General features: G+C 42.9%; 9 protein-coding genes across 9 annotated transcripts; 6 read left to right on the forward strand and 3 right to left on the reverse strand.

The window, feature by feature from the left end:
• The first annotated feature begins 5,045 nt into the window (after nt 1-5,045).
• PHALS_14550 (uncharacterized protein) lies at nt 5,046-5,365 on the forward strand. The gene has a single exon (XM_024727477.2). It carries the CDS (start codon nt 5,133-5,135, stop codon nt 5,334-5,336), a length of 204 nt encoding a protein of 67 aa, XP_024578050.1. The 5' UTR covers nt 5,046-5,132; the 3' UTR covers nt 5,337-5,365.
• Nucleotides 5,366-5,421: 56 nt separating this feature from the next.
• On the reverse strand, nt 5,422-5,884 carry PHALS_12016 (uncharacterized protein; the record flags this gene model as incomplete). Its single annotated transcript, XM_024727478.1, has 5 exons — nt 5,422-5,504; nt 5,556-5,627; nt 5,703-5,709; nt 5,765-5,800; nt 5,873-5,884. 5 exons carry the CDS (start codon nt 5,882-5,884, stop codon nt 5,422-5,424), a joined length of 210 nt encoding a protein of 69 aa, XP_024578051.1.
• Nucleotides 5,885-6,311: 427 nt separating this feature from the next.
• On the forward strand, nt 6,312-6,659 carry PHALS_12017 (uncharacterized protein; the record flags this gene model as incomplete). Its single annotated transcript, XM_024727479.1, has 1 exon — nt 6,312-6,659. One exon carries the CDS (start codon nt 6,312-6,314, stop codon nt 6,657-6,659), a length of 348 nt encoding a protein of 115 aa, XP_024578052.1.
• A 14-nt stretch (nt 6,660-6,673) lies between these two features.
• On the forward strand, nt 6,674-6,969 carry PHALS_14551 (uncharacterized protein). The gene has a single exon (XM_024727480.2). It carries the CDS (start codon nt 6,732-6,734, stop codon nt 6,957-6,959), a length of 228 nt encoding a protein of 75 aa, XP_024578053.1. The 5' UTR covers nt 6,674-6,731; the 3' UTR covers nt 6,960-6,969.
• A 1,803-nt stretch (nt 6,970-8,772) lies between these two features.
• PHALS_12018 (uncharacterized protein) lies at nt 8,773-9,000 on the forward strand (the record flags this gene model as incomplete). The annotated part of the gene is made up of 2 exons (XM_024727482.1): nt 8,773-8,808; nt 8,875-9,000. The coding sequence occupies 2 exons, from the start codon at nt 8,773-8,775 to the stop codon at nt 8,998-9,000; spliced, it is 162 nt and encodes a 53-aa protein (XP_024578054.1).
• Nucleotides 9,001-12,905: 3,905 nt separating this feature from the next.
• PHALS_12019 (polyprotein) lies at nt 12,906-13,681 on the reverse strand (the record flags this gene model as incomplete). The annotated part of the gene is made up of 2 exons (XM_024727483.1): nt 12,906-13,375; nt 13,429-13,681. The coding sequence occupies 2 exons, from the start codon at nt 13,679-13,681 to the stop codon at nt 12,906-12,908; spliced, it is 723 nt and encodes a 240-aa protein (XP_024578055.1).
• A 3,016-nt stretch (nt 13,682-16,697) lies between these two features.
• PHALS_12020 (uncharacterized protein) lies at nt 16,698-17,117 on the forward strand (the record flags this gene model as incomplete). The annotated part of the gene is made up of 1 exon (XM_024727484.1): nt 16,698-17,117. One exon carries the CDS (start codon nt 16,698-16,700, stop codon nt 17,115-17,117), a length of 420 nt encoding a protein of 139 aa, XP_024578056.1.
• Nucleotides 17,118-17,283: 166 nt separating this feature from the next.
• Nucleotides 17,284-17,946, reverse strand: PHALS_14553 (uncharacterized protein). Its single transcript, XM_024727485.2, has one exon. The coding sequence runs from the start codon at nt 17,599-17,601 to the stop codon at nt 17,353-17,355; it is 249 nt and encodes an 82-aa protein (XP_024578057.1). The 5' UTR covers nt 17,602-17,946; the 3' UTR covers nt 17,284-17,352.
• Nucleotides 17,947-17,948: 2 nt separating this feature from the next.
• Nucleotides 17,949-18,341, forward strand: PHALS_12021 (uncharacterized protein; the record flags this gene model as incomplete). The annotated part of the gene is made up of 1 exon (XM_024727486.1): nt 17,949-18,341. The coding sequence occupies one exon, from the start codon at nt 17,949-17,951 to the stop codon at nt 18,339-18,341; it is 393 nt and encodes a 130-aa protein (XP_024578058.1).
• Between the last annotated feature and the right edge of the window lie 2,335 nt (nt 18,342-20,676).

The following is a 20,676-nucleotide window of genomic DNA, read 5'->3' on the forward strand; positions in this document are numbered from 1 at the left end:
TGACAAGGACTGTGCTTTGGCAACAAGAGCAAGAATCGGTAGATATTATACGGGAGAGTGCCAACAAGAGAGAGCACGATAGGTGCAATACTCGGAAGCTAAAGGTCAGTTGGAGCTATGGCGTGCTAGCATGGGTCACCAGCAAGGTTTGTTTTTATGAAGGCTTTGCGTTCCACAAATGATATGCATGGCCTTAAGCACCTTGCGTGAAGGCTGCATGAAGGGCAAGCAGACAATTGAAGCATTCCCACGATGCTCTGAAACGAAGCCATCAATTGATTTCAAGCTAGTGCAGATTGATGTATTGGGACCCATGATAACGGTTTCAAAGGGAGTGATCAAAAATATCTTAAATTTTTTGGATAGTTTCTCACGATATGTGGTGGCACATTTTCTCGCAAAAATGAAAAGACCCGAAAAGATCAAGATGTTCAAAGAACCGTACGAAAGTCAATGGAGAGCTCGCATCAAGAGCTTGCGCTCGGGTTAGAAAACAGAGTTCGTCAACAAGACGGATACGAACTTATTTTAGCGAAACGGCATCGTGCTCCAACAAGCAGCACCATTCTTCCCTCAACAAAATGAAATAGCAGACCAAATGAACCTCACGATTATGGAAAAGGCACGGAGCTTGCTCCACATCAAGTGTGTTTCGACCTGTTGGTGGACAAAGGCGGTCAGCCCTGCAGTGTACCAAATCAACTGTATCTCCAACACAGTGCATCCAACCACTACCTCGTACGAGCTGGATTTTGAAGAGAAACCTTGGACGGATCACCTTCATGCATTTGGATCTCACGGGTACGCACACGTTGATGTTGTGAATAGAATGAAAATTCGATGCTAAAAGCTTTAAGGACATGTTCCTTCGATTAGCTGAAGACACCAAGGGATACTGTGTATACGATTCGGATAATAACAAGGTAACCTCTTCACGGTCGGTGACGTTGGGTGAGCGTGCGATGGGCGGCGTTTACGAATCTAACCTATTAAAGAAAGAAACAGAAATACACGTGACAAAGAACGACGATGAAGACGCGGCAAACTCAGGATGATTCTATGGGAGACGTTTCAGACGCTCAACTGGAGGGAGAGGGAATCGACATAAATCATTGTAGGGTTGATGTGCTCCAATTACCACCCAATGTGCGCTTCGAGGTAACAGTCCAGCACAAGACTTACAGGAAGATCGACCGGTCCACCGATATCCTGCTGAAATGGTGCAGGAAGACCAACTGGTATATCAACCTCGAATTGAAAGCCCAAATTGTGCGTGCGGACTTATGTTGAAGTTGGATAACAAATCAGATGACGAAGAATCCCGAGGATCCAAGGAGTACAAGGATTGATGAGATAGCCTTATAGTCGAAGCAGTTCTCGCTCACGCTGGAAGCATTGATGAAGAATCTGACTTGCCTGCCACATACGCGCAGGCAGTGGCTAGTGACGAGGCAAAACAGTGGCGCAAGCGGATGGTTGCCAAATTTCGATCACATCAGCCGAACGGACATGGACGCTCGCTCCATGGGGATCTATTGAGCATACGACTGGGTGCCTCTGGGTCTTTGCAAGGAAACGGAACCAAAATGGCAGTGTGGCACGTTACAAGGCACGATAAGTGACTTAGGGATCTAAAAAAAACAGGAAGGATTTGTTCAAGAGTTGCCAACATGAGCTCAAATCGAGTTGTACAGGCAGTTTGTGCGGCATCTGGCTACAAAATGAAACAGCTGGACGTCGCCACCCATACCGTATTTAGATGGTGAATCGCAAGGTGTCAAGGGGGCTCAAGGATCCAGATATCTTGGCCAAAGCAAGCTGCAAGTGCCTTGAGCAAGACAATTGACCATGTCTTCAAGAAGAGTGTTGTCAAAAGCTATGAACCGGGCCAATGCGTCTGCGTGAGGAAGTCGGAACAGATTTTGTGCACGCGTGTCTGTAAGTCAATGAATAAATCATTACAACCAAGACAAGTGACAAAATTTTAGAGGTGACGCACACGGAATGGCGACGTGCTTGGCGCTTTTCTGGACAAATTGCTTAACCACGTCGTCGATCTAGTGTGTCTGTTTGACCATTAGGGTTGCCGCTGTCCTTTCGTAATCGATTTCCATGTCCAAGATGAATTTCATCATGCCGAGTTCGTTCACCTTAAACCAGACTCAAACTGTCTCAAGTACAGAAGCGAGACTATAACGCTCTCTGATAGGCTGTCTGGTTTATATTACAACGTGCACTATCCGGACGTCGTATTTGTCGAAACGCAACTGTCTTGATTAATCGAGCATCACGCGTTACGACATTTGAACGCCGCAATTCGTATTCTACGCCATTTGAAGTCGACTCGTCATCACGAAATCATCTATCAAGGTTGGACTGGAAAGGTGGTGGCTGGAGCTTCTTCGGATGTAGACTGGGGCAGCAACACTGATGACAGACGTTCTGTATCAGGTGTTTAGATCACTATAGATAATGCTCCAACTGTAATCAAGTCCAGGTACCAGAGAACATCGCACTGAGCTCTGTCGAAGCCGAGTATATGACTCTTAGCTTTTGAACACAGGAAATGTATTGGACGCGCGCAATACTAAAGGGTATGGTTCACAAACAAGTGGGAGGCACGCGAATATGGGTAGACAGCCAAGGGGCTATAGCTTTGGCAAGCAATGCAGGCTATCACACTCTTACAATGCACGTGGACACCAGGCGCCACTTCTCTGGAAGAGCGCTCAGCAAGGATCACAGAAGATCGACAACATCGATACAAAAATCCAACTTGCAGATATGCAGACGAAGGGAGTCGGAACCAAAATGTTCAAGTTTCTGCGCGAGATATCAAGACCGATCCAGCGACAGATCACACTCGAGATTAGCGGCGAGTGGTAGTGCTGAGATTACACCGCTGAATGCGTGTGAATGACATCATAAGGATTACGGTAACGGTCACACTTGTGTGACTACAAGCATAATGGTAGTCGTTTGTTGGTCTAGATTAGTCAGGCTACAATTAGTAGGCAAGGAGGTAGCTCAGAGTAGCGAACCAAGGATCCTTTTCGTTTCTGTATTAACATTTTTAAACAATATTGTAAAGCACCTCTTGCGAAGCGCTCATGCAAATAAATGTATAAATGACCTTTTCTGCACCTAATCATCTTGAGTAAAAAATGCAATTTTGGTCTATTGTACCGGTATACCGCCGAGCTGTAGATCGCTCATTCGTAGCGACTGCTAAATTTTCAAAATGACTAGAAATCTGCTAAATTAATATGGATTTAAAATATTACCGCTACCTTCAGGACTCCGAAGATTAAATGATCCTTCCGCAACTCGTGCTCATTGCCCACTTTTGCGACAGTCAACATATTAATCTGCATCGAAGAAAAACATTATACAGAGCTGGCATTTTTGCTTCAGTACATTAAAGCGCCAAAATAAATCGCAGGTGTTTTTGACATCATTGTGTGTGTGAATTATACAACCTAGATAATTGCAAAACAATGTCCAGATGTTTGAAAGATCCTTGAAATAAGCAAACTGTCTTCAGAGTAGAACATGTGGTCCGAAAAATTTGCATAGAACCTATATTCTGATTGATGGCAGCAAAACTGCCTTTAGATATCCATTCACTAATGATGGTACAGGAATGCGCCTAAGATAGCCAGCTACGCTATGGCGTATTATCACATATGGCACGTATTTGATGAGCATGATTTGCATTAATACGTACATAGGGAGGCTGAAAATGAGATTTTATGGAGATGAGAGGCGTTGCCCGACAAACAGCTGCAAAAAGCTGATCTAACGGTGAAATGCATAGCTAAAATATCCAGCGCTGAAAGTAGTGCAACTGAAGAAAAATTTGACCTGAAATGGCATTAGAGGAAAGGCAGTAGCTTCAAGACGAAAGCGGGATAAATGATGGCACATCACTGAACAGACAACACGGCTCTATTTTATTTTTGCAAAACAAAAAAGGGTGCCGCCTCTAGTTTCTTCACGTTATCAGTTACTGTCATTGTTTAATATGTTGCAGCGTAGAGTATCGACTCAATCCCAAATATTACAAAACCTTAAAATATCTAAGTTACTGCATGGCTTAAAACTGGTTGGAGACACCAAGCCTTTCACGATGTCATCAGAAATCATGAAGTCTGAGATTTGCAGCTGAAGTAAATTCACTCTCGTATATCTATGTTCGCTCGTGTATCAAGAAAATTGAGGAAATAGGTAATCCGCATCAACTTCGATATGTCACGCATTTCTTTGGTCCTTGCAACATGATAAGAGTTATAATAAGCTGCATCTCCTTACGCCATTGACCTGTCGCAAGGATTGCTCACACCAATGTCGTTACAAAACGAATGTTTGCATGGTCGCGTATTTGTGGGTACAAATTGAGTGGACAACGTTTGGTGTTTTAGCTAATCACATGGCATCACATACAACAGTATACAGATTTATGCAGCACACCATTTGGTAAGTTAAACTTATACTTTCTGCGAGACTTATACACCCGCTTCCTCTGAAGTCATCACGATGAAACAGGCAGATAAGTTAAAAAACACTACACGAGCAGAGCCCATGTCTATAGCAAATGAGCAAAAGAAAAGTTTACTTCTACCAAAGCTTATCTCTGGCTGGTAGGAAGTCCTGATCTTGCTCAAGATATTAATATTCAGAATTATTAAATTATCTCTGATTTTGTGATTGAATGTGCTCAGAAATGGCCATACTAAAATCCATTTAAATCAATGCTGGACAAATTATTTTTCTGTGATCATCCTACTGTATATGTAGTAACGTTTTGTAACGTTTTCCACTTCACTGCTTCCCGAGTGGCTCCTTCAACTAAGTGAGCCTCAAAGTACAGATACAATCTACGTAAAGGGTAACAGCATTTGGCTCTATTGATGACAAGAGACGAGACGAATCTGTACAGTGGTCCGACCATTCGTGCTTTGGAGCGTCATCATCATTCATCATAGAGCACCTACCGATCATTTCTATAGTACCTTCTTTTCTACCAAATTTCCTTGAATTCCTTCAGATTCTTTGCATGATGCGAAGCTGCGGCTTCGATTCTCAGCTCAACTTTCTGAAGTCTGGATAGGACCATCAATTGTAGGCTAGAAATGCAGAGTCCAACACAAAATCCACCATTTTCTGTCACATGGCAACAATCAACGGCTTCAAAATCCTTATTTGACAAGCCTGGTTTGGCAAAAAATCCAAACGGGTATCACATCAATATGTCCGTGCCGCCTGCTACCATCTTGACGAAAATATCTCACTTGAACGAACGTAATGGAAAGATTATTTGCTGCCTTCCTGATTGAATAGAAAAGAAGAATGGCCACCATAAAATCTTTGGACATCATGTATCTAGCTAAAGCCAGCATGAACTGTTTCAAAATATCAGTCTTAGGTGCCAATTGCATGCGTATTTCCCATTATGCCAAAATTTGCTGAAAGACTCTCACTAAGAAGTTGAATGTCTACTGTAACTAGAGCCAACATTAATCCTCCAAAAAATAACATCGGGTAAATCGTACAACCTTCCGTTGCCTGTCTAACGCGCCGTCTAAACGTTATTGTGAATCTAAATGGTGACTGCTGATGCAGCACTTCTAGTAGAACTCATGCGGTATATAAGCTCTAGCATTCAAATTTCGGACTTTGTCACATATTGCCATTGCTCTCACCTGATGGCTAACCTCAGAGCAAATGACCTCTGAAAAGTGCTCTTCGGTTAGCCTAGATATACTGCTCGCAGAAGATTTAGATTATCACTTGTCGACACCTGTCACGCTCACTCATATCAGCAATACTTGTCATGTCCTTCTATGAAGAAAAGTATTCAGCAACGACACACCTGTACAAACATGGAGGTTGTGCTCTAGACCTGTTTGCAATGATTTCACAACTGCATGGTTACGGCTGAAGGTTCAAAGGAATTTATAGGAGACCGTTCCTTCGATGCGTTTCTATCACTTTTTAAATTACAGCAATTTCCTGCAACCTATTGAAGCAGCAATCAAATCTTTGTACATAAACTTTATGTTTTATAAGAATAACAATTAGTGATATTAAAGCGGTGTAGTCTTCAACACACATGCAGCATCTGGCACTACGACGAAATGTGCGAATGAATGCAACATGACCGGATTAAAGCCAGCTAAATTGAAAATTCCAAGCTATCAGAAACTACTTCGGCAAGATTATTAAGACTTTCTCGTGTATTGCTCTTGCCAAAGTAGTCAATTGACTATATCAGCGCCGGGCCCAGCACAGGGGTCAGAGAAACACTAAGGATGGACCGTGTAAGAATTCAGCATCAATTTGTCTCAAAGTGGGGCTCGCTTCAATTACTTTTACACGATCAATCCAGTGAGGCTTTCCCGCCGAGACTTACACTCGGCACGCGAGGATCTCCATGGACCAGACCATACTTGTATAATTGCCTTAACAATAGAGGCTTAGTACTTCATGTCGTGTTGTCGGTCGAGGCAGAAGTAGACACTAATAACGCCGCACCTTCAGGAGTTTCGATGGTTTTTTCCACAAGACTAACCGTCAAGTTTGTCTGCTGGGCAATTCTCAAGGCCCTTTCCTCATTGATCTCTCTCGCTATTGACGAAGACAAGGCCAGAGCTGGGTAAGATGATGCTGAAAATGGCGTAATAAAAGCGTCAAAAGCAGCCGCAATCCGAATGGCATTGGCTTGAAGCTGAATGTCGGCCGACCAAAATGCCTCCTCATCATCAGTTGGTAGAGAGTATCAACGAACAATCCATCCTTATTCAATTTGTCAGGCAAAATTGACTCAATGTCCCATCAGTATAAGACTTGTCGATTTTGTGTGGTTAAGAGACCGCAACTTGCTCATCTGTCCGCGAATGGCGAATACCAGAGCAACAATGTTTCGTGAAGTACCACCAGAACGTAAGATACATCGGTAGTTGAAGATAGCATCCCCGCCAACGCTTTCTTAAGTCCAGACGTTTCCTGCAGCTCCATGTCTTCGTGCGTGAACGACTCAATGAAAGCAGTTTTCTCGCCATTCTTCAGCTTTCGACATCTCCTGTGAGGCTCGACGGCCATGCGTTACCCCCGCCTTTGCTAAAAAGAGCTTCAGATCATTGCCTGTACCCGTGTACTGCAGCTTTGGTGTGATGGCCTCCTTCAAGTCACCAACCGACATACTCGCGACGATGTCCACAGATCTCGCCACACCTAAGGCGTGTCATATAAATTATTTACCAGTGATGAGAAGCTACGTCGTCGCGTAATCAAAATCAAAGCAGGATTTTCTTTTGCATGTAATTCCAATAATGCTACAGTAAAACCTGTCTAAATTAAACCTGTTCAATTTAAAACCCTCTTTAAATTAGATAAAAAATATGGACCCATGTTGGTCACCATACAGTAAAACCTGTCTAAATTAAACCTGTTTAATTTAAAACCCTCTCTACATTAAACACTGTCCCCCAGTCCCAACATGTTTGATTTAGACAGGTTTTACTGTATTTGTTTGCTTGGAGAAGTGGAGAACACCACCATCGCAGTAGATGCTACTGGGCGTATCATAGTTGATTTTAACGATTGGTAATCCAACACTTTAGCCCTACTCTTGTTCGTGAATCTCGTTAAGAAAAAAATTGCCGGCCTAATCTGCCAGGAGACACTACGAAGATTTGCATCTGAATAGCTCGTTGCTGTGTCCATGAAGATGATTGTGTGCAGTCTATGACGGAAATACGAGGTGCAGCGTTTGATGTGTTGTGTGCGTCACCAAATTGATGAACATGCCCTCAGCCTACAAATTACGTCTGATTGAGCTTTTTGTGGTGGCAAAAGCGAAAGAAATATACTCCGCTAACCGGGTGAACACGCTGCTGCGTTTCAAAACCGACCTAGTCCGCTCATCAGAGATAATTTCCTTCTGCCACCATGGTTGTCTCATATACCAAACTTTTGTCCTATGTTTCTGTAAGGAATCAACAGTCCCTGATGAGTTTGCTGCTGCAGTGTCGTTCAAGCACTACATAGAACACTTTATTGTCACATCTGTATCCTGACGCGATTCACTAGCGTTTGCACTAGATATAGATACTCTGCTACTTCTAGTCCAGATACTTTCGTCCTAGTCTCAAACCTGCCTGTTGTCACGAAAGCCGCTTCTACTTGGTCATGAATTCGCACAACGGATATGATTGATTCGTGTTAAACAGCTGTCATCGAGGCGCGACTCAGGCTCGTTGTATTGTGTATTCCTGAAACAGTGTTACAGTTTAAAAGGCCAGTGAGCTAGACGGGTAAGGGGTCCCCCTGGTGCAGTGGTCAAGCTCTGAGCCGATGACGCAGTAGTCACTGGTTCAAAACCCTCCTAGCACAGTTTTCTTATACATAGCAGGGCCTTGGGTATATCGAAGGAAAACACTTCAGCGCTCTTCGGAGGATGATATTAGGGAAACGGAAGATTACACATACCTTCCAGATGTAGCCTTTTTTACAGTCGACGCAACACATCGGCTCACGCATTGATGCCCTGCGTTTCGCCAATATAAGTCACCACATGTTCTTTTTGCTAGCTCTTCACCACGTGCTCTATAACGTTCATCGAACTAAGGCACTCCAAGTAAATTCGGAGACACAAGTATTGACATTCACTCACCCTTTCATGTGCGCATAATTTGCTGAGAATGGCGATGCGACTCTAATTTGGCAACGACGAACTGTCAACTTCATTTGACGGTGTGGTGGGTAGTTGCTATGACACCAACTCAGCTTCATGAGTCGACTATCGTGGTAATCTAATGTTGAAGACGGCGATTGTTGTCTTGACAGAGAATTGAAGGTGAATAAGCGGAGCAGCGTGCTGTGGTAATAGCCGCCCAAAATATTGCGCATTTGTCAAGCTTCTTGGGTTTCGTACACCACTTCCTAGCGCTGAGTTCCTTCACGTTGTTCATTGTGCAGATGGCGCATTCTGAGGGATAGGAATTGTTAAATTACTCTTTGAATTCGAGCACAAGTGTTATGGGGTTAGAAGTACCCTTGTATGAAACGGTGGGTCACACAAGATGTTGTGACCGTACAAAGTTGTGAATCACACAAGTTGGTGAAATCACAAAATGGTGTGGCTGCACCGTAACAAGAAGCTACTACGTGGCGGGATTGCCAGTACTTATGAATATCAGTTAAATTTTACTATCTAATAAGGAATACCAAAGGTGCCTTGATTAAGATTTCAGTACTCTTGGAGTGTAGCGGATCGCAATCCGCTACACTCCTATTGGTTTTTAAATAGAACGTAAGGTCGGTGACGCTTAACTTAGCTTTTTTTAAGCTAAGAGCAACGGCAGCCCGCTGCACTTGGTAGCAATTGTAGTCAATCTACGCCTGGGTCGTTATGACTGATTCTCTGCGAGGAATGAGCAATTCTCCTGTTTGCCCAGGAAGCTTAATAAACTGATGTCTCTGTTTGGCCCTGAGGGCGTGGGACACTTTTTTCGCAACGACCCGAAGAGATAAAGCACGCCTTAAGGCGTTTTCGAGCTATGAGAATGTGCTGCTATAGCACCTACAGCAGGAGCTGTCGACGACGAATAAATCCTCCTGACCCAGGTCGCTCATGTATACGTTAAGACCTTTGAGGATAAGGATGGAGAGAATCTCATGCTCTGGGTGAGAGAGGCCGAGGTGGCTATGGCATCCGCCACGCTCCAGAACGAGCAACAGCGCGTCGCGCTAGCTATCTCAAGCTCGGGGGCCAAGCGCAAGAATGGGCACTAACGTGCGGAGATTTGGTTGTAGCGGTGTTCCCCTCCTGGAAGTAGCTGAAGCGTCAGCTTTTGTGAGTGTTCTCGCCGCCTTACCAGGCATATCGCGTGCGATTGCGTTTCCCTTGTCGCCCGACAAGGCAAAAAGAAGCTGGTAGACTTTGTCCAAGAGTACTCTTATTGCTGAGATGGCAGCCGATCTTCTTTCCGAGGCGGTGACAGTGGCCTTCTTCATGAAGGGCTTTCGCACTGGCGTTTGGTCGATCGACTTGGTCTCGATTTGGTAACGGACGGAGTAATACCGAATATCGATGTGCTTGGCTCGACTCAGATATCCGTCATTTTTGGTTATAGAAATTGCACTTTGGTTGTATCCGTGCACAACGGCTGGATGATCGATCTTTATCTTCATTTCAGGCAACAAACGCTTTGTCCAAAGCACTTCTTGGATGCATAGTGATAGAGCTACGTATTCGGCTCCAGCAGTGCTGAGTGCCACACTTTGTTGTAGCTTTAACTTGAATATCACTGGGGACTTGTTGATCATGACCATGATGCCTGATGTCAAACGACGGTTTTTCTTGTTACTTGCCCAGTCGGAATCCGTACATGCACTTAGTTTGAGTTTTTCAGGAAGACCTTGATAGCAGATTCCTTTTGTCTCAGTTGACTTGAGGTAACGCAGCACACGAATAGCCGCACTCCAATGTACTTCACTTGGTTGTTCTAGATGTCGGCTTAGCTGGCATTCCGTGAATGCAATGTCGGGTCTTGTTCCACTCGCCACATATAGAAGTGATCCGACAGGAGATCGATACGGACGGTTCTCCATTCTCGGATCACTTTATTGCACTTGCTCAGAAATTGGCCCATCATACTTGGGTTGTTAACAGACTTGGCATTAATTTGATTGAACTTTTCCACCATTCTGGCAATGCATGCACTTTGACTTATTTTCAGCTTCTTCCACTGCTGCTTGTACTCGAGTTCTATGCCAAGAATAACGCGTACGTTTCCCAATATCTTGAGTTTGAAATGACTGGAGAGCTCATCGGTAACTGCATTGATCAGGTCAACCGACTTTGCTCTAATGAGCATGTCATCAACATACAAAGTAACGTACGCCCATGATCTTCCAACTTGTCGAACAAAAATGCACGAGTCTGAAACACATGCAGTAAAACCCATATCGATAGACACGCTTGAGATCGTCTTGAAACAGGTTGCTGCAGCTTGTTTTAATCCATATAGACTTCCATCCAGTTGAAAGACTTGGTTTGACTTTGCTTCGACACTCTTGGGCCGGATAGGTGTACACTTCTTCTTCGAGGAATCCGTTAAAAAACGCAGTGTCAACATCGTACTGGCGGATAAACAGACCAAAATAGCAACATACTGCCAGAAAGACACGAATCGAGTTCAAATTGCGACTGGAGAATACGTTTCCGAGTAGTCCACACCATACGTTTGTCGATAACCTAGTGCCACAAGTTGAGCCTTGTATCGCTCAATTTCACCATGCTCATTATACTGATTGCAAACACCCACTTGGTACCTATCACTTTCTGACTTGGATTCTGTTGCACCGCTGACCATGCCTTTTTTCTTCCAACGCTTTCGATTCAGCCTTGATTGCATCATATCACATCTTTGACTGCGGTGATTTAATGCATCTTGATACGTCGCTAGAGTTTCGAGAGTAGCATTCGCTTGTTCATATTCGAGACGATAGCGCTTCGGAGCACGTTCCACTTGTTCTTCGTTTGTCCGTGGAATGATCGCGTCGGACCTTTGGTCTGGAACCAACGTGTGTGAATTCCGGTTTGGTGGTGGTGCATTCGGTGCAATATGCCAATTCGGTGCAATATGCCCACCGCATTAAGGCGACCGGAACACAAGGAATTGATCGATCGCTTCCAATCTCCCCCTGGGCACAATTGCCAGATTCGTTTCCACATCGTCTTCGCCCGATTCCATATAGACATCATCAATATCAAATAGCGGGTCGCACTCATACTCGGATCTTGGATGCTGGGAGATTGTAACTAGTGTCATACTTGAACCGCTTGGAGGCACGTTAGTTGTGTCGGTTCCAGTTTGGTCGAAAATCATTGGCTCGACATTGCTGCAAGTCGATACCACAGGCACTTGTAGGCAATCTTCACTCTTCATCTTCATCTTAATCCTCATCACCATCATCTTGCATACGTTGAGAGCTTCGATCACCACTAACGACTTGCACGTACTTCGATCTTGGTAATTCTTGAAACACAGCTGAACAAGTTATTCCCACTCGCTTCATCTCGAAGTTCCATACACGATATCCTTTAACTTGACCTGAATATCCCAAGAACATACACTTGTATGTTTCCTTGTTAAACTTGACACGCTTTACCTTCTCAATGTGTGCATAGCCTAGAGCTCCAAAAACTCGCATGTGTGAGAGATTGGGTCGCAAACTTCCAACGGGGTATTTCTTTGGGTGGGCGGCTCACGGAACTCGGTTGGTCACATATACTGCAGTGTTCATAGCTTCGGTCCACCACTTCCGTTCAACTTGCATATAGTTTAGCATCGATCCTGCTCGCTCCGTAATTCTTGTGTTCATCCGTTTTGCCATCCCGTTCGGTTGTGGCGAATACGGAACCGTTGCTTGGTGAATGATACCGGTCTTTTGACACAATCTAGCAAAACGATTGTTGATGTATTCGCCACCATTGTCGGTGCAAATACACTTGATCTTGGCACCCAGTTGATTCTCCATCATTGACCTGTACTCGATGAATAAATCCATCACTTCCGATTTGTGGGCGATATAGCACACCGTAACGAGTCTCAAAAAATCGTCGATAACGTTACGATGAACCTTGCTCCACCTTGTGACTTAGTCTTTATCGGACCCATCACGTCGCTGTGAATGAATTGGAGCACTGAAGTGGTCTTCACTTCAACGTAGCTTGACTTCGGGAACGGCTTTACCAACGATTTGCCATTTACGCATCCTTCACAAATGTCATCCTCCTAGGTCTTTTAGATGACAATCGATTCCTTCATCTTGAATCCATAAACGCAATCGTCGAGAGTCTTCATTGTCTTTATAGGAAAATGTCCCAATCGAGCATGTCACACACTTGGATCCACTGGTTTGGTATCCTGACTCACCTCTTTGCTAATGATAGCAGATTCCACTGAATTACTCTCCAATACAAACAACTTGCCCTTCTGGGTCACTCGAATCACAATTTCTTTATCGCTCTTGATCTTACACAATGCTTTGCCGAATGTTACATGCATTCCTTTTTCAGACAACGCTGGAATCGAAAGAAGTCTTTGATTCAAATCTGGGACGTAAAGCACATCTTCGATCCGAATTGGCTTCTTGTTCTTTAGTATAACTCGGATCGTCCCAATTCCGGCAGCCAAAACCTTGCCACCATTTGCAACTGAAATGACAATCGGTCTGTCGAGTGGACGAATATCATCAAACTCATCTTGAAATGGACACATATGACTGGTTGCACCACTGTCGAGTAGCCATCCATCAGAACCACGTTCACATCCCATGAAAGCCTGTTCGTCTTGCTTTTTGTTGTCTGAATTGTACCAGCAGTCTTGTTTCCGGTGCCCATATCTTTTTCGTACGAACCATTTTTGCCTTTTATCCCTTTAGGTCTGGGACCTTTGCTCTTGTAGTCTTGAGTCGCCTTAAGAGCAATCTCATTGCTCTCTTTTTTATTCACGCTTTCACACTCTCGACGTAGCGTTTCCTTGGCTTGAAATAGATCTTTTCTGGGCATGTTTTCGATGATCTTCACAATCGGGTCGTATTCATCTGTTAGAATTCCACGAAGAAACACAAGTTGTTTGTCTTGCGAAACTTCTTCACTGATGGCTTGCATTGATAGGCACAACTCATCGAACTTGAGAAAGTGATCTATTACGTTTCCACTCTTTTCATATTAAAATCATGCAGTTGATGACGCATCTGGATTCGATTGTGAATGCTTCGACGAAGAAAAAAAATCTTCAAAATCTCCCACTCTTGAGCAGTCGATTGTGCAGTCCGAATCATTGAATGTAAGCATGGATTGACCATCATCGATAGAATCGCGAAGGCCTTCATTTGTTGGCATTCCATCCTAACCCCGCAGCCTCATCTTTACTCGGGGCTTTCGTTGTATCGATGTGTTCAAGTAGTCTCTTCTTCGCGAACTTCATCCGAGCGTTGAACTCCCACATGAAGCAGTTATCTCGCATAGTATGGCGTTGGCTTTGGTCGTATTTGGGCTCATAACCTTTTGTAAGTGTTTTGCAGACTTGTTTCCGAGAGAAAAAAATGGAAAGTGAATTCAGATCCTTAGTTCGTTGCCACTCTAGGCCTGGTACGACAGTTCTAAATTGGCTAGTGGATTTCTATCCACAAGCCTCCAAACATATAATTACTGCGAAGTACCCACTATTTGTCTTACGCACAGTTATGGGTAAGAGACACGTGAAGCTCGTCCACTTGTACTATACCACACGACGCTTGGTTTCCACTGATTGACTATCATCAACAACTTCGTCATGGTGTTTAACTTTGGTACCTCTGGCGTTCGCTGTCAATCTGACGGCAATATTGTAGTTTCTCCGTACGGCATTCAAGCGTACGTAACCCGTTGCAAATTTGTTGAACAGCATTTGTCTGGTGTGAAGCAAGCTTTTTTCAACACAGCATGTGAGGCATATAATATGATAGTTGATGGGCACAAGATTGTTAATCAATTATGGTTGTCATTACCTGCCTGCGTATGAATCTTCTCGGTACGTCTTAATATTGTGATAAAATGCCGCAACCATTTGCGCATGTTTCAGTTTTATATATTAAGAGGTTGCGAGAAAGCACTAACTGTAGGCTATGATAAAGAAATAGTCAACTTTAACAAAATGTCAACAGGAGAATAATATAATAAGACTCATTTGCTGTCATCGAGAGAAAAGCCGCAATGCCTATATGAAGACTGTATGGGGCATAAGAGCTTTAAGGCTTAGTTCTTTATATCTGAATGGACAAGACCAAGGTGAGCTAGACATTCACGAAGAACGGAAGTCGCGAATTTAATATATGTCCAATATTCATGCAGAATATGTTTAAAAGTTGTGAAGTTTTTTACGCAGCGAAAATTATATAATTGAAAATTACGGTAGTTTTACTGTTAACTTGTGCAAAAGGTAGAAAGTTTTGAGTGTGTTGCGCAATTATATGATGGGCTCGATTCTGCGATGCCACATGCACATCTTGCTGATAACGCCTCTGTATAATGTCTCTCCAGAAGTGAGTATGTAAAGTATTACAGATCTTCTAGACTGATTGAGATCCTCGCAGCATAATTCCAATTAAATTTTACGACGCTCGTCAGTCGACCTGAGTGAATTGTTCGGAATCGATGCCTCATTTTGTCGATGAGATTAGTGTGCGTTTAGATTCGAAGTGGTTTTTTACTACTCTCATTGCTAAAAAAACAATCAGAGAGCGAGAATATATCATCATAAAATCATATCTATATTGAGAGTGTTGCCATTTTTACAAGGTTATCATCTAATGTTTCTTTCAATTACGATGTTAAAAAGCATGCCTAGCTTGCTAATAAAAATGAAATCTTTGAGTGTCGAGAAAAATCAAATTGATACTGTGAATAAAGTATGAAGTAGTTACAGTAATGGCTGGTGCTATTTTAAGGCTTCAACATCAAGGGTCTATTTCGTAGACGATCGTCGTCGTTTGACCCACAGTTTTGCAGACGATCATCGTCTGCTCAAATTTATGTAGCAGACACACGGACAACAAGACCCAGATAAAGCTATTGCAGTAGGGACGGTCGCAACCAACATTGATCTGGATCTCCTTTACGTCAGTAAGTTTATCAGCAGCTGTATTAAATTGGTCTGTCGATGAGCTCGGTGCATGATCTGCATCATTACTAGCAGCATTGATGGTAAGCTAATAGAAGCTGAGTCGCCACAACAGCAGCTGTTAATCTTGCCCCGTAACTTGAATCCCTCCAGTGTTAATTTTTTAAGCGCTTTTTCCACAAATATACATGTAGAAAATTGAACAATCGCAATTCAATACTGAAACATCAGGTACTAGCTCATAGAAGTGCCACGTACGTACGTTTCAGATGGGAAATCAAGCGATTGTGTAGAGCTTACGTACGGTAATAAGGATATCCGAGTCGGATACTCGTGAGATGAGCGAAATAAAAGAAGTTTCAAGCCAAAATTTTGACGTTTCTACGTGAAGTACGAAACCGATAGCAATCACACTGTAACTGCATGTACCCACTTTTACAATCTTATGGCAGACAGCCACTGCGAATCCAGTAAGTACTGATACATGAACATATACAGTGTCTTAGCTGCATTTGAGTGTGGGCTGTGGTTTAAGGAAATACGCCCAAAGTTTATATAAAAGAATGGGCTTTACTTTGTGGTCAGACAATCTCGCATTCCGGTGAATGTTTCAGGATGATCCCTCGCCAGCTAAATTCGCAACCAACTCCAAAATTGCTCTGACAGAAGCTTTCCTTTTAGCCAATCAAAAATGGATTTCAGATTTCTACTCAGACCAGACTGCACCAGTCTGATGATCTACGTCAGCTGGTGGCGTTAAAACGTGTAGGGCAGTGGAAACAATTATATAATGCCTTCTGGTCTGTGACCGGTGTCTTCCATTTTCGCAGATGGGTTGCTGCACAAAATTACTGGGCTCACCCAGCAGCAAGCAGCACGTACTCCGCAACTTTCGTGCAGGCATGCTGTAGTGACGCCTCCATGCACGTATCGCAAGATTCTATTCTACAGTAGAATGTAGCATGTCCAACACAAATGCTTTGCCCTACCCTATACATGTACATTACCTATCGCAACAATACTATGGAAGCTCGATATTCACCGGTGCTTACCGAACCCATCTCATTCTACAGTAGATCATATCGGGATAGGGGAAGTTCTTTGCATGTTGATGACTCGCAGCGCACCTCTTACATATCCTACTTTAGCGAAGTGACACCTCGCATGGTGCACTGTCCCGTCTCGATTCGCGATGGATCTGTGGATTCATCGGCCTTCGATACAATACCGTTTGTGCACAAGCAAGAGAGCTTTTTTGCTGCGTCTTTAGCAAACATTAGAATAGCTTTGCACCGGACAAAACGACCAGGCTTTATTCTCCGCACATTAAGTGTGCACAGACAGATAGCTAGTTTTCTGTTACCAAAGAATTACTTGTTATTTCAAAATTTGAAAGAGGTGACTCGTCTGATTTGCAATCGTGGCATCATTGCCAGACAATGATCGTTTCGTGCTCTTAATTTAATATAAATATGTTGGCCTTCTAATCTATGAAATAATGCTACTGGCCATCTCATGTTATATTTTAGAAAAAGCTAAGTTAAGAGCAAAGTCTAAGAAGCTGCCAAAACGGCCAGACAGCAGTTACAGCAAAACATGTCAAACATGTGCGTGCTATAGACCGGACATTCGTAGACATCTGACCTTTAAAAGGTTAAGATAAGACATTTTAAGAAATTTAAAGATGAGTAACGGACATGAAGCATGGGTTCTCTGATTCAGCCTCAGATCCCTCTGCTCTGAATAACAACATGAGATAAATACTGGATTTTGGATATATTATCGAAACGTGTGTCGCCCTACCTCGTGTCTGATTTTTCCACCAGTGGCTTATTTTTAAAATAATGTTTGGTTGAAGTTCTTCAAGAAAACCAATCAAAGTCGTCTTGCACGCAATAGACGAAGACGAGAGCCGGGCGCGTAACATAGAAACATCAAAGATGACCCATCTGCGCCACGTTTCACCAGCCACTCGAACCTGAGTTGAGCATCCCGTTTCAGGCTGAAATTCAGCACCCTGATGCGTCCCGCTACCAAGCCCTTCTCTGCCTCAGCACAGCCGAATGAGTTTCGATGCGATTTGTCCAACGTCGCTTTGAAGAAAAGAGCAGAAGCGAAGCAGGGTCGGGTGCGTGCGACCAGAAAAGCCATTGCAAATACAAATATGACGACAGGGGCAATCTAGCTGCAACGGCTAGCAAGCCTCTCTGGATCACAATTCATTTTTCATCGTTGCCAACGCACCTCAACTCTAACAGTATATCAATAACAATCATGCCAGCATCAAGTACTACAACATCTTCTTCGCCCATGGTCACTAGACCTGTGAAGTCGCCATTGTCGGTTCAGCGACCTACACTGAATAAACGCAAGCTCAGTGATGTCTCAATTGCTTCTCCAACGTCACTTGACGAAGTGACTTCTACTAGCAGCGCTGACGAGAGAGTAATTTCGCCGAAGAAGAAGGCGAAATCCGAAGACCGCTCCAGTGTTGACTTAAATAAATGGGAGAGGAATGTTGGAACAAGTATCACATGCGCGCTCGGCATGGACGACAACGACCATCCTTGCAGAGTCTTTGAACTAGAGCCGATCGCCCTCTCAGCGGCACCAGTGGATGATTTTGCTGCAGAAGAGCTCCAAATTTTACGCTATTTTTTGTTATGAGCGGTTCCTACAATGGCTTTCGACACAAACTGAAGCTTGAGTGTTCCCAGCCAATAATTTAGTCATACACACTAGATTGGTGAGCTTTACGTACTGCTGACAGATACTAGCGGTGTCAACGTCAGCTACCAACGTGCTCATCAGCAGAGTTGCTGCAGCCGCAGCGACGCCTCGATAGCCTCGATAGCCGCGATATCAAAATAGTGTAGACTAATTAGGAGTATTTAACAAGACGGTTTCTTACCATCGTAATGTTATTTTATATCGAACACACGTAGTTTTAAATCTACAAATTTGCTATTATTCTTGAGTTTGATTCAAAAGCAGAATATCAATCTTGCTTGCTCTATAATGGCCAACGAAACTATAGATATCATACAATAATTATAGACTACTCATGTTGCTGATCGCCACATCCCAACGTTAACAAATGACTCTTGCAGCGAGTCGCTGTGCTGCCAGCAAATTATCAACAGCTGAATAAGGATTTGGGTGCGTGCAGCTGCGGATATAAATATAAAGCAGCTCCGTATAATCGCAACATGTTCGCCTATCGCCGGACCGTTGGCGATCCGCGCCTCGCAACACTTCAACTTCCGTGTGTCGTTGCTCGCTCCCATCTCTATCCCCAGATGGCTAGCCCCAAAGTAAAGTATCTACGCATTTGAGAATGAGCCGATCATTCGGCGTGAGATTTGTTCCAGGTGTTTAAAATTTACCATTCTTACCATTGTCTCCTGTCGTCGCACGCTTTGTGCGACGACAGGAGACATGACAGAACGTGAAGAGTGCAGATCATGCCTATTTTATAAGGTGACTCATCGTCCCTAAATCACATAGACCGAGCGGGATCTGATGCATACTCTCACCAGACTAAAAATTCATTACTTTATCCCGAATCATCGACAGCGAATTTACTCGATCAGGTATAAAATACAATACCCACAACCCCAATATCATTAACTTCAAATGATCCAAAAAAAAACAAGGACGGATGGTGCAACGGGGTTGCTACGCACTTCGCACATAGAAAGCTTCGACACAACAAGTTCTCGTCGGCTGACGCACAGATTATGGCTCCGTATATTCCACCCAGGAGCGGAATTGAGGTAATGAGATGCCTAGTTTGCTTTTTAATCTCAAGAGTAAAATATATATGATACAAGTTAATAAAGTGATGCTAAATACTTTTATCTTACTATGCTACAAATAATATACTTACTTTACTATTTCACACAATAGTACATATATATATGTATGTACACAATAGTACATTCAAATGACAATTTTGCAGAATAATCTTGTGCGATTTGCAAATTACACATTTGTGCATGAGGATGATGGAAAACCGTAGAATGGGTCAAGCAATGCAGATGCTTTGATTAACCCTAGAGCAAAGAAGGATTATGATACATGAGAGGCTCTCTGCAACGGAAACTGCGTACTTCACACAGAGAAAGCGTCGACTTAAAGAGTCTGCTTTAGTAAATGCACAGATTTTAGGCTCAAGCAGAAGCAGATTAACGAAAGCAACTTATACTTTAACTCTAAGCACATGAATTACGAATTGATCTACCGAGATCAATGCTAAATGTATTCATTTACTATCTCTTGTAATATATCTGTCATTTTAATGTACAAGTAGTAAATCACCCGCACCTATCCTATACGAAACCCCATTGCAATGTGGTTGCCTTGCCCTTTGCACAGGGAAAATATCCGCATTAACTAACGCACAGAGATTGGGTTCGAACCTTACAAATAGAAGCAAAACCGATGTAACTTGTTGTCTCTAAAATTTCTAATATACACCATATTTTTATTCAAACTAGATCATCGTACCATAATTTTTATATTTGTGAGAATTGAAGTACCATATTTCTGTCTGCGCTAGCCCCAATAAAACCATATACTGTTCCAAATCACAGTATAGTATCATTTACTGATTTATTTGCATCATGTATTTACATGTTTTGGTTATTATATTCCAATTCGTATCATACTTTGATACAAAATTATATTATCGTACCATATTTATAAATGTTTAGCATTGAAGTACCATATTTTTGTCTGCGTAAGCAACATCATACCACACTTTGGAACAAATCACAGTATAGTATCATTTATTGATTTATTTGCGCTATATATTTACATGTTTTGGTATTTTTATGCAAATCTGTACCATACTTTCATACAAATTATATTATCGTAACATATTTATTATTTTTTGAGCATTGAAGTACCATAATTTGATCTGCTTATGCAACATCAATCCATACTTTGGAAAAAATCACAATATAGTATCATTTTTTGATTCGTTTGCATCATGTATTTA

Source organism: Plasmopara halstedii (assembly GCF_900000015.1).
Source record: "Plasmopara halstedii genome assembly, contig: Scaffold_589, whole genome shotgun sequence".
In the NCBI taxonomy this organism is placed as follows: Eukaryota; Oomycota; class Peronosporomycetes; order Peronosporales; family Peronosporaceae; genus Plasmopara; species Plasmopara halstedii.

What these genes read in the sequence shown, in the direction of transcription:
- PHALS_14551 (XM_024727480.2), top strand. Translation starts at nt 6,732, where the DNA reads ATGTCGGCCGACCAAAATGCCTCCTCATCATCAGTTGGTAGAGAGTAT.
- PHALS_14553 (XM_024727485.2), bottom strand. Translation starts at nt 17,601, where the DNA reads ATGTTACGCGCCCGGCTCTCGTCTTCGTCTATTGCGTGCAAGACGACT.
- PHALS_14550 (XM_024727477.2), top strand. Translation starts at nt 5,133, where the DNA reads ATGCAGAGTCCAACACAAAATCCACCATTTTCTGTCACATGGCAACAA.